The sequence below is a fragment of the Lepidochelys olivacea genome, assembly GCF_965140295.1.
Source record: "Lepidochelys olivacea isolate rLepOli2 genome assembly, chromosome: 8".
Taxonomy (NCBI): Eukaryota; Metazoa; Chordata; order Testudines; family Cheloniidae; genus Lepidochelys; species Lepidochelys olivacea.
The window spans coordinates 2,039,685-2,067,226 of NC_140418.1; the positions used below are offsets into that span (position 1 = coordinate 2,039,685).

At 45.7% G+C, this 27,542-nt stretch overlaps 1 protein-coding gene across 2 annotated transcripts; it reads left to right on the forward strand.

Annotated features, from left to right (window-relative positions):
* Positions 1-8,659: 8,659 nt before the first annotated feature.
* Positions 8,660-23,505, forward strand: LOC311524605 (ovoinhibitor-like). Of its 2 annotated transcripts, none has more exons than XM_084635859.1 (14): positions 8,660-8,818; positions 9,440-9,459; positions 10,527-10,663; positions 13,662-13,722; positions 15,081-15,217; positions 15,984-16,044; positions 17,351-17,472; positions 17,974-18,034; positions 19,345-19,481; positions 19,991-20,051; positions 21,312-21,448; positions 21,948-22,008; positions 22,741-22,856; positions 23,305-23,505. In XM_084635859.1, the coding sequence occupies exons 1-14, from the start codon at positions 8,770-8,772 to the stop codon at positions 23,348-23,350; spliced, it is 1,206 nt and encodes a 401-aa protein (XP_084491985.1). In that variant the 5' UTR covers positions 8,660-8,769; the 3' UTR covers positions 23,351-23,505. The 2 variants fall into 2 exon arrangements, with proteins under 2 accessions (XP_084491985.1, XP_084491984.1); XM_084635858.1 differs by lacking the exon at positions 23,305-23,505 and adding an exon at positions 22,996-23,246.
* The last annotated feature ends 4,037 nt before the right edge of the window (positions 23,506-27,542 follow it).

A 27,542-nucleotide genomic window follows, 5' to 3' on the forward strand; every position in this document is an offset into this window, starting at 1 on the left:
ATTCAGAAACATGAAGAGTACTAGCAAGCGGACAGCTGCTGGCTTCACTGCAGTGTTGCAGGCTGGCCCAGGGTGCCTTTGGATCTCCTCCTCTGGGGCAGCCAGGCTAGATAGGGGCATTGCAACCATCTGACGTTTCTAGCTGTGGTCAATGTGTGCTGAATCAGAGCCCGTCTCACTGGGGATTCATCATCTAAGAGCTGATTGGAATATGAAAAATACAGCTTCCTTTTTGCATCGTCCTGGCAAACTCTACCCCAACTGTTCTCACAATGGCAGATACTGCTGGACAGCAGACAGTGCAAGGTATAAAGGGCAGAAGTGATGTGAAGGCACATGGGGAATGACTTCAAGCACTCCGTCCTAAGACCAATAATTGAGAAATGAAGAGGGGCAGGGGAAGGGGAGGGGAGGCCTTGAACTGACATTTGAAGAGACTTGGACAGATACAAGCAGGCTGCTCCATAGGGCAGAAGCTGTTGGGGAAAAGAGCTCCCGTATCAGCAGTGCTAAGGTGGGTGGAAGGTGACAGGACAGTGAGAGGCCTGGTGCTAGAATGATGGGAGGAGATGGGACAGCAGGAAGAGATGAGGTCTGTGGGGTTGGTGGACTCCAGCCGCTGGCCAGTTTTTAGATAGAAGGTGAGACACTTTTAATTGGCTCCAACCTTGTTGGAGCAGCCAGGACAGGGAATAATACATATAAATAACTCCCCAGTCCTAGGCCCTCCTCCCGCTACAACTCTGCCCATGTACCTCCAGCCTGTCCTGAGGGACTCCCAGCTATTCTAGCCTCAGCCCTGACTGAAGACAATACTGACATTGCATTTCATTCCTCCAGACCTTCTGATGGGGCCACATCTCCACCAGGGACCCCCCGAGACCAAGATCCTATCACACTGGCCCGAAATCAGGATTCACATTGAAGTCTCCAGCTGCAAGGCTGGGGAATTGACTCACTTAGTGCCCCATTTGCAAGAGCTGTACAAGACCAAGGCATCCAGTTCCTAGCCCTAAGAGAAGAAACTACTGGGAGTTTCGTTATCTGAATTAAGGTCAATTCTAGGTCAGGTTGGAATGTACTGAACTGCTCAGATTATTTAAAGACATTTTTCCACTGTATAATCCCCCTGCTTTCTTTGCAGTGAGAGGGCTGCTGGAAAAGTCCCACATGCATCGGTTTGGGAGTGAAGGGTCCCAGCTCCTCAAAGCAGAAAAGGACAGAAATAAAAGCTGAGAGGAAGGGGAAACTTGCAGAATAAAGACCAGGGAAAGGACCAGAAAATAGGGATTAGAGCCGGCTGGATTTTTTTTTTTTTTTTGGGTCCAATGAAAAATGGCTCTTTGAGCAAAATGAAACAGTTTCAAAGACACTGGTTTCATTGTAACTTTCCAGTTTTTCAGCAAAGACCAAAAATCTGGAACTGAACATTTTTACTAAAACCTAAAAGCTTTGGCAGAAGGGGGGGTTTCCGCTTTGGTTTTACATCGAAAACCTGAGAAAAATGTGAAGGAAATATATATTTTTTAAAAGAATTGGCATTTCTCAATCAGCTCGAGTAGAGCTCAGCCCTCTCTCTCTTATCACTGGCAACATAGATAAATACACACAATTCCTCTCCTTCGGAAGAGAGGTTCTCTATCATTTCACCCTCCGCTGGTTTCCTTTCTCCAACCTGTTCCTTCTTTTCTCAGTGTCTCCTCCTTGTTCTCTTTCACATTCTTTCCCTTTCCTCCCCCACTTGACCGCTCCATCGTTTGTCCCTTTCGCATGCTCTAGCTTTCACGTTGCAGGTAAGCACACGGGGCAGGCGGCCAGCTGCAGGACGGGTGGAAACTCTGGCTGTGCTGGTGCTCCCATGAGAGTGCACAGGGCATGCCAGCAAGCATCGGGAAAGCTGTTTCTTACTGTGATTGTCCGGTGAGCTGCATTTCCCTGGGCTTTTGGGTTATAGAGCGACTGGACGTTTTCCTGCTGGTCCTGTTTTCATACATATGGGTGTGTGAGAGAAAAACAGGATAAAAGAGCAGGGGTACGTTTAAATGAATGGTTTTCCGGGGGTGTCAGCTGTGTAGGGTGTAATGTGCCTAGCACAATGGGGTCCTGGCATATGTCATGGGCTGCTAGGGGCTATGGTACAACAAATAATCATAATTCCTTGCCGAACCGAAGGGTGCTCTGTACTGCACATGGATTGCTCAGTCCCTAGCAGGATCAGGCCCTCAGCGCTATTAAAACTTGATGCTAAATTGTTCCTGGGGCATGGAGCCCCAAACGGCACGATGCGGCAGTCACAGCAAAGTCCAAGAGGAGTCACAGCACAAAGCCAGGGCGTGGGTCTGCACTCTCCTCATTCGAGACACTGGCCTGTGTGCGTCTCCTGCTGCACACAAGCTCTTGTCATTGTGAAAGCAAACGTCCCAGTTTAGTGCAGTGGGGCATTCTGGGTGCTCCCTCTGTGGGCCATGGGCCATGATTCGCAAGGGAGCTACGTGCCAAGCTCCCATTTCAATGGCATGCGGGGGGTCTAACAGAACCCAAGCCACTGGGATTCCTTCTGTAGCCCCAACATGCCCAAAGGTTCTCTAAACATCTTCAACAGTCAAAGCAATGACCTCCATTGTGTAAGAGATATGCTAGGGGAGGTAATTTCTTTTATACCGTACCTTGTCCCTCTCATATCCTGTGACCGGCCTGGCTACACCAATGCTGCAAACGCCGATCGCGTACACAGCGTGAGTAGGGATGGAAAGTAGTGCACGGCACATACCCAAGTTTCATCCCAGGACATAGTTCTGTGGCTGGGGGAATAACTTTTGAAAAATAAGTGCTGCTTACAGAATTCAATGGTTCATCCTCTGGCTGCCCTCACCTTTAACATGGAGACGCAGCCCACAGAGACGACAAGTCCCAGCATGCAATATTATATCTCGATCCAAGCTCTCAAGCCACTCAGCTCCAGCTGGATCTCTTCATGCTGGGACATATAGTCTCAGTAGCCTGCGCCCTCCATATTTAAAGATGAGGTAGCCAAAATTCATTCCATCTGCTTAATGCAAATGAATAGCCCTCCAACTCCTGGCCAGTGGACACTCAGGCTGTCTGTAGGGCCAAATCTGGGTGCACGGAATAATGGGAGGAGGTCACAGACCCATTGCTTGAGTCAATGAAGCTTGAATTGGACAAAGTACAGGCTCACAGACCATAGGGATAAATCCTGCATTGATCGGGGATGGGAAATGAGGTCTGACACTGTAGGTGTCCTTCTCTCTGATTTTTTAAAGTCACATAGTGAATGATTATAACCTTAGCTAAGCCACAGTGAAAGTCATGCTGTCAGAAGGACACAAAGTCTGTTTAATCAGCACACACTAGAGGCTGTCTGCCCTTAGAAATATCAGACTTCAACGAGGTTGCAGAGACGTAACTGAGGATGTAGGATTAGACCCTGGTCTCCAAATGAATTCTTTGAAAACAGAGCCATGTTATTACAATTATTTGTATTGCAGTAGCACCCGTGAGCCCCATTCATGGCCCAGGACCCTGCTGGGTGTGGGTTGCATCCAGGAAATTTGCACACTAGAGGCAAATCTGCCCTTAGTTGATGTTCTGTCTTAGAATTACCCAGGTAGGGATATGGCAGGAAACAGACTATGATTCTAGGATAATGGGCCTCTAGGAGATGGCCTTCCAGATTATGTTAGGATATGACACTGTGTCAGAGAGCAACTCAGTCTCCTGTGCTCATTTAACTTGGTGTGTCTTAAAGGCCCCAGGCCTGCAGGCAGTCACCTTGGGAACTCCACCCTGTGTGCCCCTCTGGACGCTTTGTCGGGTGCGCGCACCCATTGTGCTTTCCCTGATAGCGGTGTCCCCCTTTGTTTATAGAACTTCATTGCAATTCATCTCCAAAACACCTGGCAGAACAGCATTTGATCCACTTTTACAGGGCCTTGGTAAATAACCTCTCCCCTCAGATAAGGTTCATGTGACGTTGCTGTAGACCTTGACTGAATTTCATAATTTTGTCTGATCCCAATTCCTTCAGGTTGCTCCATTGCCTTTTACAGACCTTAGCAATCAAGTTTCAGGAGCCCCTTTCTTCTAGCACATCTGCCCTAAATGCCAGTGGAGTCTAGGTTGGGCCATTGGGAGGGTGGGGGGCGAGGGGTAAACCACAAGTAAAATATTATTATCAAGTGCGTGTCATTTACTGCACTGTAATTTTGTACTATCACCATGGTCCCTGGCACAGTAATGGCTAGCACTGCATCCTGCTGCTTGTGAAGGGAGCAAAGACTCCCACTTCTGACTTAAAAAATTCACTATCTTGATTGCCCCCCATGGTCATGCATGGTGAAAGCCACCCCAGAGGCCAGCAGAAGGACTATGTGTCTACCCTACTTAGAAAGAAGAACAGGAGGACTCGTGGCACCTTAGAGACTAACAAATTTATTTGAGTATAAACTTTCGTGAGCTACAGCTCACTTCATCGGATGCATGTAGTGAGCTGTAGCTCACGAAAGCTTATGCTCAAATAAATTGGTTAGTCTCTAAGGTGCCACAAGTCCTCCTGCTCTTTTTGTGAATACAGACTAACACGGCTGCTCCTCTGAAACCTACCCCACTTAGCTCTTTCACCTGGGATGCACACACAAAAGGAGGCAAGTATGGCTGGAGCAGATTCATTTATGTATTTGAGCCAATACAAGAGGAAGTTGCTCATTATCATAGTGAGTGTGGAAAACCAGTCTTTGTGCTCATTTTCCATTAGCAATTTCCTTTGTAGAAGTTGCTGTGTAGATCCTCAGGTAGGTACACATTCTCCTCTCATCTTGTGCTCCAAAGGCCCTTAATTGCTTTGGTGACTCTTTGCTTTGACAATTCATTAAATTCAGCAGAATTCCTTGTCTTGAGTTATAGCTCCAAGGAAGAGATAACAATCTCCGGTGGCTCACTGGGCTCTTTGCAGTTCATTGAGAAGAATGATTGCACCTTGGTTCTAGAGAGCAGAGCGTGTAATGCCAGTACCATGCACGGGGTGGGTGTAGTTATGATAATTCTGCTCAATGAAATAAATTCAGGGGATGCCATGACTTCTTTCCATGTGGTTCCTGGGGGATTGCAGGTAGAGAGACATGCAAAGAACACATGCAGCTGCTTGAAAGGTAAAATGACCTCAATCTATCCAAGGTGAATGAGTTGCGTTATTTTTGTAACTTACTGTGCCATCTATTTTCCATAGACGAAATGTGAGCACACAAAACACCCACACAGCAGCGATAACAGCCCAAGAAATACTGAATGATTAACACCACTCACTATTTCTCTGGCAAACCTTCTCCCTTGGTCTAGGCTGCAAGTTCCTTCAGGCAGCGATTCCATTTTCGTTTGAAATCAGTACAGTGTTGATTGTGCCCAATAAAAAATGCCGACCCTCAAGTCCTTTGGCCTTTAGAACAAAGGGAATAACCCACTTCTACTTCCACCAACCCTCCCCCAGTCACAGCACATTAAAAGAAAAACGAAGTCAAGTCCCTGCTACCTGGAGAGAAAGAGAGACGAACACATATTGCTAGGTGCATACTTCATGCATCTGTCTCCCAATCCCAGGAGCGATTGGTACCATGCCCAGAGTGTGGTACAGGTCTTGTTTCTCAGGGCTTCAGCTTTATTTCCTCCAAATAATACAAATTCAGCACAACAATCGTCCCTTCCCCATAAGCCAGGGTGTTCAGCAGGGGCCAACCATTCCCTGAAGGTTTCCTCTGTACAGGTCACTTGCCTAAGAGTCAGCCACAAACTGGGCTCTTTGCCCGTGGTGGTATGTGGCGCTGTGCCTTTAAGGGCTGAGCTTCCCCGCACAGCATCTTGGTGGGGCTCTGTGGCTCATGGTGGTGTTATCACCATCAGCAGGAAGTGGACAGAGAACGAAGTGCAGCCATTGCATGCACCTTAAGCACTGAGTGATCACTGATCCCCACTCACCTGCTGACCCGGGGCCTTCCTGGCAGAGCGGCTGCTCCTGGCAGCTCTTCTCCCAGGCCTGCTCCAGACACTTGCCTGGGAGTTCGCCTGCCAAAGGAGCCAGCCTGCTTCCTGTAGCCGTCCCCACCCCATCCAGGCCACTTGCTGGATTTTATCACTCCCGATCCCTAGCTGCTCAGTCTCAGCTGGGAGGTCGCTGAGCCCAGCTCCCCTGAAAGAGCCAGCTACCCTGTGACACCTTGAAGCTCTCAGCAAGGCGGTAGTCATTGTGTGGAGGGATGGCCTGAGGGGAAACTGGAGGAGGGAGCCCGTCCATCAACCCACTGGAAGAAAAGAGCTACCTCTTCTCAACAAGCTCTAGGGTGCAACTGACCTGTTTAGGGCTGAAGGGATTTCTCAGAGAACACGGCTATTCCCTCCCCTTCTGCCCACCGCAGTGAGGTTTATTAGAGAGTGACTCAAGTCACTCGGGGTAGTTTAGTACCATGTCTGTTCCAATTTCTCAGGCTCCTTTAGCACGGGGAGTGTTACATGGGCCAGGCCTCTAGGCATGGTAGGGATCAAGAAATAAGACCTTGATAACTTATGTCTGTGGCTGGTGAGCCATGTTCTGGGTTATCTGTACCAACCAGGTGCCTGAGGGACTTTCCTGTATAGCTGCCTCCTAATACAAATATTCCCTTTGTTTATACAACTTCATTGCAATTTACAGTCGAGCTATCTTGGCAGAATATGCTGACTTGCTATATTTTAACTCTGGCTTGGTCTGTAAATAATCTCTCCTGACTGATATGGAGATGGGGACATTTCTGTAGCCTTTGGCTAAGTTTCACTTGAAGCCAGCGTCTCTTGTTGGTTTCTATAGACCACATCAATAAAGTTTTCAAGAGCCCCTTTCTTCTAGCAGATCAACAATCCAAAAACTATTTGAAATTTGCAACCCAGGCAAGGGAGAAAAAACATGTAGGGAAAGACTGCAGCCCCAGCTGGATGAATCACTGCCCCAAAAAGGTTAAAAGAAAAGGAGTACTTGTGGCACCTTAGAGACTAACAAATTTATAGTAGGAGTAAGCAGAGAGCATGTAGGGAATGGGAAAAAGGGGTTGATCAGCTAAGAAAGAGACATCATGGAGGTTAGCAAATGTAGGAATAAGGTGAGAAGTGCTAAAAGTCAAGCTGAATTAGCTCTTGCCGGGGAAATTAAAATAAATAATAAGGGTTTTTTTTAGTTTTATAAATAAAAAGAGAGTGATGAAGAATGAGGTTGGGCTGCTCTGCAGTGTGGATGGAAAGGAGATCAAAGATAATCTGGGTCTGGTCCAAAACCGAAATGAATATTTTGCCTTGGTTTTCAATGAGGATGATAATATGGAAAATGTGCATGAAGGCAGGACGGCTGATGGAAAGGAGTGTCTAGAAATGGAAATTACCACATCTGAGGTGGAAGAAAACGAAAAGAGCTTAATGCGCTCAAATCACAGGAACCAGATAACGTCCATCCCAGAATGCTGAAAGAACTGGCACATGAAATTGCTAGTCCAGTAGCAAAGATTTGTAATAAATCTACCTATTCAGGGCTAGTACCATATGACAGTAGAATCATAGAATATCAGGGTTGGAAGGGATCTCAGGAGGTCATCTAGTCCAACCCCCTGCTCAAAGTAGGACCAGTCCCCAACTAAATCATCCCAGCCAGGGCTTTGTCAAGCCAGGCCTTAAAAACCTCTAAGGAAGGAGATTCCACCACCTCCCTAGGTAACCCATTCCAGTGCTTCACCATCCTCCGAGGGGTTATGACTCCCAGGGTTATCTGCTATTTCTCCCTTCAACATTTCCTGGCCATTGCGGGGGCCTCGGGCACTGGGGCACCTCAGTCCCTCCTGTTCTCTTCCTGTGGTACATAACAGTCGAATCTCCTGTTGGCCGTAACGCTTTGGGCTCATGTCAGCTGTTGGGTTTAGGGTGTAGGGGCTGGGTGGTGTGGGTGGCCTGTGCTGTACAGGAGTCAAACAAGCGATCCGGTGGTCCCTTCCAGCCTAAATTCTGTGACTATCTGCACTACGTGCCATGAGAGTCTCAGTTTGCGCATTGGTTCTCCAAAGCTGAGCAATTGAGTACAAGGTGGGGGACCCACTGGACCCACTTATGCTGGACCTTACTGGACCCACTTATGCTGGTGAGAGAGACATGCTTTCGAGCTCTTCTTCGGGTCTGGACTTTGATGATGTCTAACATGCAGAGCTGGGGTCTTATCTCAGAAAAGATGTGAGAACAAATAGCCACAACCAGTCCCCCTTCCCCATGCTTTCCCCCCAGACCACCAGCCCATTGGGTCACCACAACCAGAGTTTGCACCATAAACAAAGACTTCATTCTTCTCTGTGGAATAATCGCAGCTTTCTCTTAATGTTCAAGGCTACTCGCTGACACCTCTAACTTTCTATTTTCTTTTCTTTTTTTTTCCTGATACAGGAAAACCTGTCTCAAGCGACTAATCAAAGGACCAGCCAAAATCAATTAGCTAGTAAAAGTGAATCATTAGCTCGAAGTCAAGACCTCAGTAAATATTGGCAGGCCTACTGTGCCAGTGACAGAACTGGAGGGCTGTTTCGTAATCAAGTTGGATAGGCTGGTCTCTTGCACGAGTGTATATACATGTAGATATAAACATACACATGGTACATGATCATTATCGGTGGGGAGCACTAAGAGAGCATCACCTCAGCTGAGCACTAACAGATTCGACACACATTAAACCACCACCTCCTCTCCACCAGGAAAATGATGGGTGTTTTTGTGCTTCTTTCTCTAGCAACATGGTGCTTTTCAGGTGAGTAATTCTTGCTGTACTGAGAGTCCTAGCCAGCTTCAAAAATATTAAGGTGTCTTCAAAGTGGAACATAGCCTCATTCTTAGAAGAGCTTTTTCTCTTCAAAAGATGGCACTGAAAAGACTTGATCTCCAGGGCCAAATATCCATACAGTCTTAAATGGGCGAATTATTTCTGCACCCTCAGTTTTGTGGGTAGAAGTAACTGCAGGTTCAGTTTCACACCTGTAATTAAGATGTGGGCACAGTGAAGGACATTAAATGTATAAGGGCCTGATACAAGGGCACAATCAGCTGTTAAGACATCAACTATTTATACTGAAGTATATTTTCAGTGATATCCTGTAGATCTCCATTTGGATCACAAAACACAGCCTGTAAAAAAGAAAAGAAAACCCCAACAAAACACCGTGTTACATTAAAAATAAGACACCTTATCCTCAATTACCAGCATGGTACCAAATTTCACACATGGTTTGTTTAGTTTAACAATCTGTTCACTGACAGTCACTCGGTTAGAAACCGCATGGAATTATTCCATAAAAGAGATTCGCACACTTAAAACCTGTTCCTGTCAATTAGTTGGCTTTGTTTTATGATTCTCTCTGTGATTTTCTTTCAGCTGTTGCCCGGGGCAGTGAGGTGAGTGGCAGATCTTTCTATTTATTCTCTGTCACTTTCTCCAGATCTCTGACCTAAGATAAATGGTTGGTGACCACACTGTGGCCGAGTGAATGAAAAACACTGCAACCTGCGGCTGTTTGTATAATGGTCACCAAAGACATTATTGGGGGATTATTGTCTTTTTACCAGATAATTTCAACAAATATTTTTGTTATCCCCAGATAATTCTAGAACTGAATGATACCTTAAATAAACAATGCGATGGATACAAACAATAGACGTATAATTTAGTGGAAGTGCGATATATATTTGACCAGCTCTGTAACAGTGAGAATAGTTGGGTGGTTCATCAAGCTACATAGTTAGTTACCCCAGTGTTTTATATCTGGAAGAGTAAAACCTCGAGATTCAGACATTCTGTTTCCAAACAGTCAGACTGATGGAATTTTATTATTATATTTATTATTTTACCTAATACAACCTCTGCTTAGACCTTGTGCGGTACTTAAAACAACATGTAGCCACAGCATTGGAGAAACTATGAAAAAATCACAACGAGGGACTAGATCTTTAGTAAATTGATGTCTCTTGATGTTAGTACAGCCACATCAGTTTACACCTGCAGGGAACCTGGCCTAAGGGTTTGTTTGTTTTTTAATATTGCACACATTGGAACAATAAGATTTGGTAGCATCTCTCTCTGCACATGTTGCATGCTGAAACAAATTTCTAGCCTCATTTAACCCTCTGGAAAGCATGTTTCAAAAATTCATTAGATTTTGCAGCTTCAGTTTAAGGCTCCATTTGTAATAACTCCTTAGTTTCAGTAGGGCATGGTTGCTTCCCACAGAATACAGGTCTGAGTGAATGATTCTTTGTCCAGCTGTGCATTTCTTCCTCCAGCATGAGAGAAAGCTACTGCAGAACAGACTCATGGATGGAAGAATAAAGTTAAAATATAGCCCTACTTTGCCTTATGGCAGAAGCTAAAAAGGCTGGAGGCACAGAGTGGGGAGATTACTCATGGGCACTATTTCATATTTAAATGGCTGCACCACTTCTATTGCTTGACATTGCTATTACAGGTAGACTGTAGTAAGTACCCCCGGGGTACTGCTGAGGATGGCAAAGTATTGATAGCCTGCCCATTTATCCTGGCTGAAGTCTGTGGCACGGATGGCGTCACTTACCCCAGCGAATGTGGACTGTGCGCACACAATTCGTAAGTACTGTACAGAGAACATTCCTTCCAAGTAACTAACAATGAACAAAAAGAAAAGGAGGACTTGTGGCACCTTAGAGACTAACCAATTTATTTGAGCATAAGCTTTTGTGAGCTACAGCTCTCTTCATCGGATGCATTCAATGGAAAATACAGCAGGGAGATTTTCCACTGAATGCATCCGATGAAGTGAGCTGTAGCTCATGAAAGCTTGTGCTCAAATAAATTTGTTAGTCTCTAAGGTGCCACAAGTACTCCTTTTCTTTTTGCGGATACAGACTAACACGGCTGTTACTCTGAAACCTAACAATGAACAGAGCATCTGATGACAGCCTTTAGAAATACCATCATTTCTTCAGGCCTGTTCCTGTAAGTCTCTTAGGCCCTGTCCCTATTCTTTTTGCCCTGTTAGAGTACCCTGAGTTTCCTCTCCTTTCCCCTGTATGTGCTTAGCTGAGGGATCATGGAAGAGCCAGACTACAGCATCCCAAGGGAGCTGTGTGCTGACGGAGCAGAGGAAAGAATGGGCCATGGTATTCTGCTAAATGATACACTATAAGGAGATGTCACATGTCTGGTAACTAAAAGAATGATACGGTGTGGTGTTGTTGTAACCGTGTCGGTCCCAGGACATTAGAGAGACAAGGTGCGTGAGGTCATATTGTCTACTGGACCAACTTCGCTGGTGAGAGAGACGAGCTTTTGAGCTTACACAGAGAGCTTCTTCTTCTGCAGACCTGAAGAGCAGCTCAGTGTCGCGCGAAAGCTTGCCTCTCTCACCAACAGACGTTGTTCCAATAAAAGATATCCCCCCCCCCTCCCGCCTTGTCTCTAGAACGATGCTAGCCAGTGATGCTGATACTGCCCCATGGAAGGTGATAAATTAACTCCAATAGACCCCTCCTGTATCCCACACAGTACGTGTGAATCCGGTTTGTTTTACCAGCACCTTGACTGTAATGTGGAGAGTTACTTACTGAGCTCCTTAACCCCAATCTCCCTCTTCCAAAGAGCATGGGACCAATGTTAGCAAAAAGTATGATGGAAAATGTCAACAGAAAATTGTGCCGGTAAGTGTAATCTGATGTACAGTAGAGGCTAGATCCTGCTCCCAGTAATGTCAACAGAAAGACTCCTTTTGCCCTCAGTCAGTGAGAGATGATTTGGGCGCTAAATAGATGGCTCTAAGTGGTACCTAGACCATGTACTGTCCTTTTTCATAGGGGTGATCTTCAACCTAAATAAACAAAATGGCCATTTTCCATCTATTACACTCTAACGTCATAAGAAAGGGCAAGAGAAGAGGAATAGGGCCTGAGACGAGAAGCAGAAATATCCCAGTGCTGCAGAATTGCGCACACAATTCCTGTTCCCATAGCTGTCTCTTCTCACAGTAACAGGAGAAGCACCAAGCAGCCTGATTTAGGGCTATAGGAAGAGGAGACACAAGACTCCTGTATATATCAGTACACTGACTTCTTTGGATACTGGGATTTTCCAAGATCATACATTGGGAAGGCTGGAAAACACCCCATTTTCTGATCACAGGCAGGGCATTCAAAATACCCTTACTTGTCTCCCCAAACTCAGAAATAATTTCATGAATATGAGCCATAAGCAGACATGTTATTTGGTGAATTTATTTTTTTGCATATTTGACTAGCTCTAAACCAATGCGAATAGTTTGGGCATCAAGAAACAAAACTACCCCAGGGCCATATGCTGGAGAAGGTAAAGCCCTGGGATCCAGATGCTTCATTTCTACCCAGTCAGCCTAATCAAATTCCATCTTCAGTTTCCCTGATATACTCTGTGCCTAGCCTGTGTGGGATACAGAAGGCGCAACCCTGGAGAAACTATGCAACAATAACTGAGGGGGCATATCTTCAGCCAGTGTAAATTGACCTCTATCGATATCGTAGAGGCCTATGTAATTACAGCAGCTGAGACTAGAGGGTCAGGTTTTTTATATTTTACACACAGAAAGAAACAACAAGATCCGGAAGCCAGGTTCTAAACGTTTTGCATGGGCCACAACAAATTCTCAGCCTCATTTAACCATCTGGAGCCTCATTTAACTGTGAGCCATAATAAATAACTTACTAGATTTTGATATTGAGGCTTTGGTTTAAGGATCCACTCCTAGTACCATGTTAGACTTAACAGGGCTTGGGAACCTCACACAGAACAGGAGTCTGAGTGAGTGATTGATCCTTCCTCCCACGTGTGCATTTCTGCCTCTCCAACACGAGAGAAAGCTCCGGCAGACCTGCCTCTCCCCATTTCCAAGGGAAGCATAAGGGTACACGAGAACCCTCGTACCAAGGCTGGAAGTGCAGGGCGGGGCGGCTGGCCAGAAGCACTGTTTGGGTAACAAAGGCTGCACTGGTACTGCCACTGTGTTGCTGTTACAGTTTGATCGCAGTCAGCACCCCAGGGCTGTTGATGAGGATGGCAAAGTCCTGACTCGCTGCCCTAGGATCCTGGCTGAGGTCTGCGGCACAGATGGCGTCACTTCTCTCAGACAACATTCCTTCCGAGCATTTAACAATAGGCAGAGCCACTGAGAATAGCCTTTAAAATACCATCATTTCCTCTTAGGCCTATTTCTGTAGGTCACTAAACCCCTTGCCCTCCTCTTTGCCCCTATAGTCCACCCTGATTTTCCTCTCCAGGCCCCTATATGTGCTTAGCTGAGCTATCCTAGAAGAGCCAGACTACCGTGCCCAATTGTAGCAGGGGGCTCAGTGGTGACTGAACAGAGGAAAGAATGGACCAGAGTGTTTTTCCAGATGATACACTATAAGGAGACATCACTTGTCTGATAACCAATAGGATTACGCTAATCAGTGATGCTAAAATGTGATCAGCTGACTCAGTCAGGCACCTCCTGTATCCCACACAGTATGTGTGAGTTTGGTTAATTTTACCAGCATCTTCAGGGTTACAGGGAGAGTAACTCACTGATCTCCTTAACTCCCATCTCTCCCTCTTCCAGCGAACATCAGAAAAACGTTATAAAAAAACATGATGGAAAATGTGAACAGGAAATTGTGCCGGTAAGTGAAACCTGATGCACAAGAAGCGCCAAATTCTAATCCCACTGATGTCAACAGAAAGACTCCTCTTGATGTCAGTGAGAGATGGGTCAGACACCACATGCCTAGACTAAATGGAGCATAGACTTTGTACTGGCCTTCTGCAAAGGACTGAATTTCAGTCCAATGACACGAAATGGCCATTATCTATACTCTATGCTACAGTGTCAGAAGAAAGAAAGAGGGCTAGAAAAGGAGTAGGGTTTGCGACAAGGAGCAAAAATGCCCCCGTTCTCTGGGAACGTCCACATAAATTCCTTTCCCATAGCAGCCTCTTCTCAGAGTATCAGGCTAAGCGCTGAGTGGCCAGTTTCAGGACTATGGGAAGGAAACACACAAGACCCCTGTATATTTCAGTGCATTCGTCTCATGGATACTGGGATTTTCCTTGATAATACACTGGGCAGGTTGCAACCACCTCATGTTCTGATCCTAGGCACAGCACCCATTCAACTGCAGTTAATAGAAATACATCTAATTAGAGCTGCTGAGGATCTAGCCTGAGGGGTTTTTTATATAATTTATAGAATAAAACAACAAGATCTGGAAGAATATTTCTTTCTACACGTTGGGCATGGGCTGAAACAAATTCTTAGCAACATTTAACTCTCCGGAGACTGGATCAGAAATGAAAAGATTTTGATTTTGAGGCATTGGTTAATGTTCCCTTTGCAATACCTAATTAGTTTCAACAGGGCATGGATGCCTCACAAAGAATACACATCTGCAGGACTGCTGAAAGGGGGAGGTCAAAGGAGCACTTTGCCTTGAGTCCCCCATTTGAGAAGGTCCCAAACTGTGTGGCTTTGCCACATGGCTCAAGGTCTTACGGTGCTGCCCAGGTTTGGCCCAGCTGCCCCTCTATCATGCTGGAGTGATGGCTGGGCCAGACCAAAGCAGTGCTGAGACCCCTGGGCCAGGCCCAGAGCCACAGGACTGGAGCCACTCCTGCGCAGTGAGCGTGGGTGGACTCACTCTCCATGATCTTCCCCCCTGTGGTCATTTTTTGGAAGGGTGGGGGCCTCAGTTTCACATTTTGCCCCTGGCCTACAAAAACCTCTGCGCAGCCCTGCAAGTCTGAGGAACTGATTCTTCCTCCCATCCACGACTTCCTTCCCCTCCAGCACAAGAGAACACGAGTAAATTCCTGCAGAACGACTCCCCCCATTGCCAAGGGAAGAATATGTTCAAAATAGGGCCCTTGTGCATCTGGTGGCTGAAGGGACAGAGGCTGAAGGCCCCGGGTGGGGGAGTCGCTCTGAAGCACTATTTCATACAACAGCAGCCACACCGGCGCAATTTCTGTGTTGCTTTTACAGTTTGATTGTGGTCAGTACCCCAGGATTAAAGCTGAGGATGGCAAAGTTCTGATACGCTGCCCAAGGATCCTGGCTGAGGTCTGTGGCACAGATGGCGTCACTTACCCGAATGAATGTATGCTGTGTGCCCATAACCTGTGAGTACTTTACACAGAACATTCCTTCGGAGTACTTCCTGGGCAGAGCTCCTGAGAACAGCCTTTATAGATACCATCATTTCTTCATAGGCCTATTTCTGTAGGCCTTTTAGCCCCGGCCCCATTCTTTGCCCCTCCAATGTACTCTGACTTTTCTCCTCTGCTTCCCACTACTCCCACTAACCCTCACTCCCACCATATATCCCATCAGGATATCATTAAAGAGGCAGGCTACAAAGCTAGACTAACTGGTCTATAATTCCCCAGGTCCTCTTCCTTTCCATTTGTAAAGATAGGCACTCTGTTTCCTCTTCTCAGTCCTCTGGGACCTTGGCCCTCCACCATGAGTTCTTGACAGTAACCAGTAATGGTTCAGAGACTCCTTCAGTTAGTTCCTTCCTGAATTTCATCAGCCCTGCCAACATGAATACATCTAACTTATCTAAATATTCTGGGCTGTCCCTATTCTGTCTTGTGTTCTTTCCCTCTTTTTGTTCATATTGATTGTGAAGCATCTGGTCACAATTAACCCTTTTAGTGAAGACTGTATCATACACTATAAGGAGAAGTCACATGTCTGGTAACTTATGGGAAGATACAAGTTGTTGACACTCATACTGCCTCATAGAAGGTGATAAATTAACTCAGTAAGACACTGCCTGTATCCCATACAATATATGTGAGATTGCACCATTTTACCGGCTCTTGACTGTAACAGGTACAGTTACTCACCGAGCTCCCTAACTCCAGTTTCTCCCTCTTCCAGAGAACACAGGGAAAACATTAACAAAAAGCATGATGGAGAATGCAAACATGAAATCGGCCTGGTAAGTGTAACATGAAGCAAAATTACAGCCAGATCCTACTCCCATTGATGTCAATGGACAGAATCCTGTTGACTTCAATGAGAGCTGGTTCAGGCATTGTATGAATGGACTCATGGGGTGTGCCTTGCCTTATACACAGGGCTGGATTTCATCCTAAATACACAAAATGGCCATTCTCCATATACTACAGTATTACCTCATAACAAAAGGAGATAGAAGAGGAGCAACATATGAGACAAGTAGCAGAAATATCCCAGTGCTGCAGAATTGTGCACTTAACACCTGTTCCCATAGAAGTCTCTTCTCATAATAGCAGGCTAAGCACTGAGCAGCCTGATTTAGGACCATGGGAAGGGGAGACACAAGACCTCTGTATATATCAATGCTTTGACCTCTTTGGATACTGGGATTTTCCAAGATCGTACACTGAGAAGGTTGGAAAACACCCCGATTTCTGCTCCCAGGCAGGGCACCCTGTGTGCAGCGGGATTCCAAACACCCCGGCTGTTGTCCATAACCATAAAAATAATTTGATGAATAGCAGCAATAATCATTCCAAATCATTGGATTCAAGTATCTTTTATGTATTTGTCCATCTCTAAACCAAAGGGATTAGTCAGGGCCATCAAGAAGTTAAATGACCCACATGCCATCAATCTGAAAGAGTAAAACCCTGGGATTCAGCTCTTCCAATTTCCTAGTCAGAGGGATGGAATTTCATTTTTTCTGTTACCCTATACAGTCTGTGCTTAGACCGTGTGTGGTTCACAGAGCAACAGCCAGACTCTTTGTTGGAGAAAACATGAACAAATAACATAGAGGGGACAGCTGGGGTGAATCGATTTACACACGCAGAGGAGCTGATCTGAGGGTTTCTATATGGTGCAGATTGGAACAGCAAGATCTCGAAACCTTTTTGTCTCTGCATGTTTGGCTGGCATTGACACAAATTCTTAGCCCCATTTAACCCTCTGGAGACTGGATCATAAATGAAAACTCCCTAGATTTTGAATATTGGGATATTGGTTTAAGGATCCACTTCTAATACCTAGTTACGTTCAATATACCGTGAGTGCCTCCTAGAAAATATGAGTCTGAGGGAATGATCCTTGCTCTCCAGCATGAGAGAAAACACCTAGAACCCACTCACCCGGTTTTCAATAGAAGAATAAATTTAACATTTAACCCTAGTTTGTATTGTGGGAGATGCTCTGAGGCCTGGAGGCCCAGAGTGGGGAGATTACTCATGGGCACTATTTCTTATAACAAAGGCCACACTGGTACTATTGATGTATTATTTTTACAGCTTAATTGTAGTGAGTACCACCGTGGCACAGTCCTGATATCCTGCCCAAGGATCCTGGCTGAGGTCTGTGGCACAGATGGCATCACTTACCCCAATGATTGTATGCTCTGTGCCCATAACTTGTAAGTACTGTACATCACCCATTCTTTCTGAGTACTTAACAATGGGCAGAGCTCCTGATTGTGGCCTGTATAAATATCCTCATTTCTCCATAGACGTGTTTCTATAATTCCCTTATACAGGGACCCTCCTCTCTGCCCATCCAGGGTACTCTGAGTTTCCTCCCCTTGTCCTGTCTGTGCTCAGTGGGGCTATCATGGAAGAGCCAGAGCACAACCCCCAGAATTCAGTAGTGGGATGACTGGTGCTTGGCCATTCAGGAAAGAATGGGCCAGAATATTATTCCAAATGATACACTGTAAGGAGGCGTCACATATCTGCTAACCAATAGCATTACACTAGTCAGAGATGTAGCTACTGCCCTGTAGCTGGTGATAATCTAACTCAGACGCTTCCTGGATCCCATCCAATCTATGGGAGTTTGGTTCATTTTACCAGTGCCTGGAGGGTGACAGGAAGAGTACTTCACTGAGCTCCCTCACGCCAGTCTTTCCCTCTTCCAGGGAACACCGGACCAGTGTTGGCAAAAAGCACGACGGCAGGTGCAAAGAGAAAACAGCTGCGGTAAGTGAAACCTGTTGCACAGTAAGTGGCCGAACCTCCTTCTATTCATACCAATGGAGCGACTCCAACCTATTTACTTCAGTGAGGGAAGGGTCACATACTATATGCATGGATTTAGGCGATGCATAGACCACGTGCTGCCTTAGTATCTAGGGATCAGTTTCACCCTAACAACGCCAAATGGCCATTATCCATATCCTGCAATATAAAAAGGGAGACCGAAGGTGAACCGGATCTGAGATAAGGAGCATAAAGGCCCTAGTGCTGCAGAACTGTGAAACAAACCCTATTCACGCAACAATCTCTTCTCCCAGTGTCAGGCGACGCGTTAACAGCCGGCTTTGGGACTGAGGAGAGGACACACAAGACCCCTGGTTTATATTCACCTTGGTGGATACTGGGATTTTCTGAGCTAATGAGTTGGGCAGGTAGTAAAAACCCCTGTGTTGTGACACCAGGCAGGGCAGTCTGAGTGCAGGAGGATTCAAAACATCCACTCTTGTTTTTGAGCAATAATCAGAACAAATCATTATTTTTTTACCTATTTGACAAGCTCTAAACCTGAGGGAATTGTTTGGGCCATCAAGAAGCAAAAACAACCACAGTTCTAGATAATTGAAAGAGTAAAACCCTGGGATTCAGACACTCCATTTCCATACAGTCAGAATGAAGGAATTTCTGTCTTTTCTCTTTTTTTGTTACTATCTGTGCTTAGACCATATGAGGTACATAGAGTAACGTGCAGACACCACACCGGAGAAAGCATGAAAATTACCACCAAAGAGCCATATACTCATCTGTTGTAAATCAACTATCTAAATCAACTATCACTGCCATCAACAGAGCTAGGTCAATTTACAGCAGCTGAGAATCTGCCCCAGGTTTTCTTATATCATACAAATACAACAAATCTGGCAGCATATTTCTTTCTGGATGTTCTGCATGAACTGAAACAAATTCTTATCATTTCTCTCTCTGGACACTGGATCATAACTGAAATCTCACTAGATTTTGAGTTCTGAGGCTTTGAGTAAATGCACCACTTGGAATACCTATGGGTGTGTCCCACAGAATACAGGTCTGAGTGAAGAAGCCTTCCTCCCAATTGTGCATTCCTTCCCCTCCAGCAGGAGAGAAAACTACAGTAGCACTGAGTAGCCCTCTTTCCTGTGGAACAATAAGTTTTAAACATAACCCTAATTTCTCCTGTGATAAACACCAGAAAGGCTGGAGACACGGGGGGTGACTCATGGGGCACCATTTCATAGATCGAAGGATGCAACAATTCTATTGCTGTGTTACTTTCCCAGCCTGAGTGCACTTCACACCGCAGGACTACTACTGACGATGGCAAAGTACTGCTCGTCTGTCCCAGGATCCTGGAACCAGTGTGTGCCACAGATGGGGTCACTTATGCCAATGAATGCGAGATGTGTGCCCATAACCTGTAAGTACTGTACAGAGAGCATTTCTTCTGAGTGATTAACAAAGAGCCAAGCTCCTGAAAACAGCCTTTATAAATATCTTTCATAGCCTGTTTCTGGAGGTCTCTTAGCCCTTGACCCTACTTCTTTATCCATTTAATCTGCCTTGAGTTTTCTCTCCTGACCCTGCATTGGCTCACTGGGGAAACATGGAACGGCCAAATGACGCCTCCCCTTACCCCCCGAATGCAGCAGGGGGCTAAGTGATGATTGAACAAAGAAAAGAAAGGGCCAGAATGTTACTCCAAATGATACAATAGAAAGAGACGTCACATATCTGGTAAAGAATAGGATTATACTGGACTCAGTGTTCCTGGTACTGCCTTGTAGAAGGAGATAAACTAATTCAATCAGATGCCACCTGTACCCCCCCCCCACAGTATATGGGAGATTGGTTCATTCTACCACTGCCCTGAGTGTAGCAGGGAGAGTTACCCACTGAGCTCCCTAATTCCAGTCTCTTCTCTTCCAGAGAACATGGGACCAATGTTAGCAAAAAGCATGATGGGAAATGCAAACAAGACGTTGTGCCGGTAAGTGTAACCTGATGCAAAACAAGGGCCAAACCCGACTCCCAGTAATGTCAGTGGAAAGACACCTCCTAACCTCAGCGAGAGATGGCTCAGACACAATACTCATGGATTCAAGTGGTGCCTAGAGTTTGTAGGGATCTTCTGCAAGGGGGTGAATTCACCCTAACTACATGAAATGGCCATTATCTATATACATCAGCGTACTGTCAGAAGAAAGAAAGAGGGATACAAGAGGAATGGGCTTTGAGATGATCCTGTGCTCTGGAAATATGAACAGATATCCCATTCCCATAGCAGTCTTCTCACAGTACCAGGCGAAGCACTGAGCGGCCAGTTTTAGGACTAGAGGAAGGGGAGACACAAGTCCCCTGTATAGATTAGTGCATTCCTCTCCTTTGATACTGGGATTTCCAAGAAAATAAACTGGGCAGGTGAAAAAGCCCCTGTGTTCTGATCACTGTCAGGGCATCCTACATGCAGGGGGAATGAACAAATACAGAAATCATTGGATGAACATGACCACTAATAATAAAAAAAAGATTGGATTGATTTATTTTGTATAGGCTGACCAGCTCTAAACACAGCAATAGTTTGGCCATCAAGAAACAAAACATCCCCAGTGCTTTATATTTGAAGGAGCAAAACCCTGGGATTTAGATATGCCATTTCGATACAGTCAGATGGATGGCATTTTTTTTCCTGGTACAATCTGTGCTTAGATGGTATGAGATACACAGAGCAACAGGCAGACACCTTGTCGGAGAAACTATGAAAATATTACAACAAAGGGCTAAACGGACTCCCACTGAAGTGCACAGAGCTCCATCAATTTACACTAGCTGAGGCTCTCGCCTGAGGGTTTTTCATATTTTACAGAATGAAACAAGATCGGGTAGCATATTTCTCTCTCCCTGTTTTAATGGGCTGAACCAATTTCTTAGCCTCATTTAACCCCCTGGAAAATGGATCATAAATGAAAACTTATTAGATTTTTGAGGCTTTGGTTTAAAGCTGCACTTCTGATTCCTATTTAAGTTCAACAGGGCCTAGACTGAGTGAATGATCCTTTCTCCCACCTGGGCATTCCTTACTCTCCAGCATGAGAGAAGGGGAGAGAACTACTCACACCACATTCAATGGAAGAAGAAGTTTAAAGTATAACCCTAGTCTGTCGTTCAGCAAAAGCTACAACAGCTGGAGGCTCAGAGTGGGGAGGTGACTCGTGGGCACCACGGTGATTGCTTGACGTTGCTGTTACAGGTGGATTGTAGTAAGTACCCCCGGGGAACTACTGAGGATGGCAAAGTTCTGACAGCCTGCCCACTTCTCCTGGCTGAGGTCTGTGGCACAGATGGCATCACTTACCCCAACGAATGCAGGCTGTGTGCCCATAACTCGTAAGTACTGTGCAGAGACTATTCCTTCTGAGTTACTCACAGTGGGCGGAGCTCCAGATACCAGCCTTAATAAAAACCAGAATTTCTTCATAGACCTCTTTCTGCCGATCTCTTAGCCCCTGGTCCTCTTCTTTGCCTCTCCAGTCTATTCTGAGTTTCCTCCCCCGCCCCTTGCATGTGCTCAGTTGGGCTATCATGGAGGGGACAGACTACCACCCCCAGAGTTCAACGGGGGGCTGAGTGGTGATTGAGCAGAGGAAAGAATGGGCCGGCATGTTATTCAAATGGATACACTGTAAGGAGACGTCACATGTCTAGTAACAAATAAGAATATACTGTTAAGAGATGCTTATCCTGCCTTGTCACAGGTGATAAGGCATCTGACTGAGATAGTTTCTGAATTCCAGACAGTATATGTGAGTTTGTGTCATTTTTAATCAGCAGCTATGGTGTAACAGGATGAGCCTAAGCTCCTAACTTCAGTCTCTCCCTCTTCCAGGGAACATGGAACCAGTGTTACCAAGAAACACCATGGGAAATGCAAACAGGAAACTGCAATGGTAAGTGACACCAGATGCAAAAGAAGGACCAGATCCTACTTCCGTGGATGGCATTGGAAAGGCTCCCCTTGACTTCAGTGAGAGATGGTTCAGGCACTATCCACATTGCCCTCGTGTGGGTCTTCTTCCCAGGGATGAATTTCAGCTAGCTACACCAAATGGCTATTATCCATAAACCGCACTGAGATCAGGGGAAAGGAGGGGAGAGAGGAGAGGAATGGGATATGAGCTCAGCAGCAGCAATGCCCCAGTGCTGCAGAAATGTGAACTTCCCCATAGCATCTCTTCTCATCTCTTCTCACAGTATCAGGCTAAGCTCCGAGCAGCCTGATTTAGGACCATGGGAAGGGGAGACACAGGACCCCTGTATATATCAGCACAGTGACCTCTTTGGATACTGGGATTTTCCAAGACAATACACTGGGCAAGTTGGAAAGTCCCATATGTTCTGATCACAAGCAGGGCACCCTGTGTAGAGGGCATTCTAAACGCCTGCTGTTACCCTCGTACATGTGGTCAGCAGATGTTGCTTAGGTCAAAGTGGGAGAACAAGCTTTATTTTTATAGTAACTCCTCCCAGCAGGGAGAGGCGAGTGGATAAGTCAGTTATCAGATTCTTAGATGGCAAAGTGAATTTTTTTAGTGCAGGAATAGATTATTATTGCTGTAGCACCCAAAGCCCCATTTGTTGCTACGTGCTTTACAAACATGCTGTTCCTCTTCTGCGTGCAGGTTGACTGCAGTGATTATGTTACACCCAGCCCCAGCTGCACGCAGGAGAACATACCCCATTGCGGCTCTGATGACAAAACCTACGGCAACAAATGTCTATTCTGCAGTGCAGTTGCGTACGTACAGAACTAAATCTCTTCTTCTAAATAATTAAAGTGATTAATCAATCTATCTATCTGTAAGAGGCATAAGTAAAGTTCCCATACTTCACATTTGCCTGTTTCCTTATGTATGTGGTCATGTTGATTTTGACAGAAGCGGATCTCCAGATGTCACGAACTGCAGATCTGCAATGAGTTTTACCTGTTTGGCCTAGAGTTTCAGTATGTCATGAAAAATATTTCACAAACGCTTCTTGTTCCTGATGAAGGAGCGAAATCTTTCACTTTTCTTTGAATGCTAAGCATGGATGGAAATAGCTGTTGAGATTCTATTACTTTGAATGGTCTGCCATGCTGTGCTAAGACCCTATCAGAGACTTCCAGCGCTACTCGAATGAAGAGACCTATATTAGCATCCTGCGTGCTCCATCTCTGATCCAGTTCTCTCTCTCTTCCCCTCCAGGGAAAGCAATGGGACTCTCACCTTGAGCCATTTTGGAGAATGTTGAATCCTCAGAGGTGCTGAGCCCTGAGAGAGAGCCCTCCTTTGCTTCACTTCCCATTGGCATAGCCTTCATAAAGACCCATCCTCAGCACAGCCGGCATCCTGGGGGCTCTTGATTTCTCCTGAGTTTCTTGTTCAATAAAACAAAACTCACCAGCATTTCTTTGTCCTGTTTTATCACCGTGTCACATACCACGTTTCTTTCCGGGTTGTTGAGTGACGATGCCAGAGAGAACAGAAAGTGTGAATCTGTGCTAGAAACGGATTGTTTGTTTGACGTTCTACTCCCTCTAGGATGTAACTTCCAGAGAGGCAGCCACTTCCTTCCATCAGTGTCATACGGGATAGCCGGAAAATGTAGCCACATCAAATACATTGTCTCATGATTTTACATGGAATTTAACCTCAAGCTACAAAGATAACAGGATCACAATACTGTAGTGAGCTCATGCAGACATCTGACATCTTCCCTGTGTTCAACCTCATAGCTATATACATGAAATTATAACCTATAACCTTACTATAACATTCCTGTAACAATTACTATAACCTCCCTATAACAACCATGCTCAGTGCATTATGAGCCTTCCGAAGACATCCAACATGACAAACTTTGCATTGGATACCACACAATCATTTTATAAAGATGAAGGTGCGGGTGTAGGGTGTTCACCCAAGGTACAGAGCAATACAATAATATGGTTGGATGATCTGCACACCTGCATGTGTGTGTGTATATATATGTGTGTGTATGTGTGTGTGTGAGTTGCACCTGTGGAGAAACACAAAAAGATTAACTCCCGAGCTGAGCACTACCAGACTCACCACAGACCAAACCACCACCTCCACTGTGAACGCAACAAGGTGTCTTTGTGCTTTTCACTCTGGCACTTTCCTGCTTCTCAGGTGAATAAGTCCTGCAGTATTGCACAGCCCTGGGTCTGACATTCTCTGCCTCTGGATGATTTGGGCTGGGCCCTGGGTCTCTTCAGAAACATTACAGTGTTCTCGAAGCGGAGGAACATCTCTCCCTGTGAAGAGCTATTTTGTCTCAGAAAGATGGCACTGACAAGACTTGACATCCAGAAAGCCTTTGACAAGGTCCCTCAGCAAAGGCTCTTATGCAAAGTAAGCTGCCATGGGATAAGAAGGAAGGTCCTCTCAGAGCCCCCTCCCACCCCCCAATGTTCCTCAGACGTTCTTGTCAACTGCTGGAAATGGCCCACCTTGATTATCACTACAAAAGGTCCCCCCTGCTCTCCTGCTGGTAATAGCTCACCTTAAGTGATCACTCTGGTTACAGTGTGTATGGTAACACCCATTGTTTCATGCTCTCTATGTATATAAATCTCCCCACTGTATTTTCCACTGAATGCATCCAATGAAGTGAGCTGTAGCTCATGAAAGCTTATGCTGAAATAAATTTGTTAGTCTCTAAGGTGCCACAAGTCCTCCTGTTCTTTTTGCGAAGACAGACTAACACGGCTGTTACTCTGAAACCAAAAAGAAAAGGAGTACTTGTGGCACCTTAGAGACTAACCAATTTATTTGAGCATAAGCTTTCGTGAGCTACAGCTCACTTCATCAGATGCAGCGGCAGTCAAAAAAGTGAACAGAATGCTGGGGATAATTAAGAAAGGGATAAATAATAGGTCAGAAAATATCATATTGCCTCTATATAAATCCATGGTATGCCCACATCTTGAATACTGCGTGCAGATGTGGTTGCCCCATCCCAAAAAAGATATACTGAAATTGGAAAAGGTTCAGAAAAGGGCAACAAATATTATTCCGCATATGGAACGGCTTCCATATGAGGAGAGAATAATAAGACGGAGACTTTTCAGCTTGGAAAAGAGACGGTTAAGGGGAGATATGTTTGAGGTCTATAAAATCATGACTGGTGTAGAGAAAGTAGATAAGGAAGTGTCGTTTACTATTTCTCATAACACAAGAACTAGGGGTCACCAAATGAAATTAATAGGCAGCAGGTTTAAAACAAATAAAAGGAAGTATTTTTTCACACAACGCACAGTTAACCTGTGGAACTCCTTGCCAGAGGATGTTGTGAAGGCCAAGACCATAAGAAGAGTGCAAAAAAGAACTAGATAAATTCAGGGAGGATAGGTACATCAATGGCTATTAGCCAGGATGGGCAGGGATGGTGTCCCTAGTCTCTGTTTGCCAGAAGCTGGGAATGAGTGACAGGGGCTGGATCACTTGATTATTCCCTGTTTTGTTCATTCCCTCTGGGGCACCTGGCACAGGTCACTGTTGGAAGACAAAAAGAAAAGGAGTACTTGTGGCACCTTAGAGACTAACCAATTAATTTGAGCATGAGCTTTCGTGAGCTACAGCTCACTTGATCGGATGCATACCGTGGAAACTGCAGAAGACATTATATACACACAGAGACCATGAAACAATACCTCCTCCCACCCCACTGTCCTGCTGGTAATAGCTTATCTAAAGTGATCATCAAGTTGGGCCATTTCCAGCACAAATCCAGGTTTTCTCACCCTCCGCCCCCCCCCCCCCCAAACTCACTCTCCTGCTGGTAATAGCCCATCCAAAGTGACCACTTTCTTCACAATGTGTATGATAATCAAGGTGGGTCATTTCCTGCACAAATCCAGGTTCTCTCACTTCCTCACCCCCCTCCAAAAACCACACACACAAACTCACTCTCCTGCTGGTAATAGCCCATCCAAAGTGACCACTCTCTTCACAAAGTGTATGATAATCAAGGTGGGCCATTTCCTGCACAAATCCAGGTTCTCTCACTTCCTCACCCCCCTCCAAAAACCACACACACAAACTCACTCTCCTGCTGGTAATAGCCCATCCAAAGTGACCACTCTCTTCACAATGTGTATGATAATCAAGGTGGAAGACAGGATACTGTGCTAGATGGACCCTTGGTCTGACTCAGTAGGGCCATTCTTATGTTCTTAATTTCAGCACAGACTTAAATGGGCTATTATTTTTGCACCCACAGTTTTGTGGGTTCAAATAACTGCAGGTGCAGTTCCACACCCATAATTAGTTGTGGGCACAATCATAGAGTCATAGGAGTGGAAGGGACCTTGAAAGGTCATCTAGTCCAGTCCCCTGCACTCCTGGCAGGACTAAGTATTATCTAGACCATCCCTGACAGGTGATTGGAAATTTTAAAGAGAAAGTTAAACAATGATGGAGATTCCACAACCTGTCTAGGCAATTTATTCCAGTGCTTAACCACCCTGACAGGAACTGGGTATCTGGATGCTGGAGACAGGAGCACTTCTTAAGCTGTTTTCACTTTAGTCTGCAGCTTTGGGGGACAGGGTTCGAACCCGGGTCTGTGTCTACAGCAGGCTAGTGTATCTGGTTTAACAAGGCAGGGTTCTGGAGTCCCAAGCTGGCAGGGAAAATAAGCTCAGAGGTAGTAGTCTCAGCATATCAGGTGGCAATCCCAAGGGGGTCTCTGTGACCCAACCTGTCACAGCCTCATTTAACCCTCTGGAGAGTGAAGAATAATGGAAAACTCATCAGATTTTGAGTTGTGGTTTCAATCTAGTAACTTTCAACAGTGTCTGGGTGTCTCAGACAGAATACCAGTCTGAGGGAATGGTCCTTCCTCCCTGCGCAGCATCCCTTGCTCTCCCGTGGGAAAAAAGTAGGGTGTATGCTGTGTGCCCATAACTTGGTCAGTTCTGTTTATAGAACATCCTAAATCTCCTGAGGCCCAGTCCTGCGCTTTCACTGCAAGACCCTCCTTCCTCATTAGTCAACTTTTCAAACCAGGGCCCAGAGAAATATTCATTCTATCCCTCCTCTCTGCCAGGCCATGAAGCCCTGCACCCCCTTTCCTCACGAGCCCCAGGGAACAATTTGCACACCTAGCCCACTGTCCTTAGCAGATAGAAGTTAGAGCCTGGAGTAGTTTTCAGATAAACATTTCCTTGTCCGTCACTGAGCAGGATGCATTCCTTAGTGCTTGGGGCAGCCCCACCCCCAGCCACCGCTGCTCCCCGGCTCCAAAAACAACATCAGAGGGTGTTTTCACAATCACAGTGGCCAGTGTCTATGTGTGGGCGTGAGCTCCGTTGGCGTGCATTGTTACGGCACACGCAGGTCTAACAGACTGAACGCCGGGCTAACCAGCCACCTCCACCATGAAAATCGCGGGTGTCTTTGTCCTCCTCACTCTGGCC

Coding starts and splice junctions, on each gene's coding strand:
- LOC311524605 (XM_084635858.1), top strand. CDS start 8,770: ATGATGGGTGTTTTTGTGCTTCTTTCTCTAGCAACATGGTGCTTTTCA. Junction 21,449..21,947: donor AGGCTGTGTGCCCATAACTC/GTAAGTACTGTG, acceptor TCCCTCTTCCAG/GGAACATGGAACCAGTGTTA. Junction 22,009..22,740: donor GCAAACAGGAAACTGCAATG/GTAAGTGACACC, acceptor TTCTGCGTGCAG/GTTGACTGCAGTGATTATGT.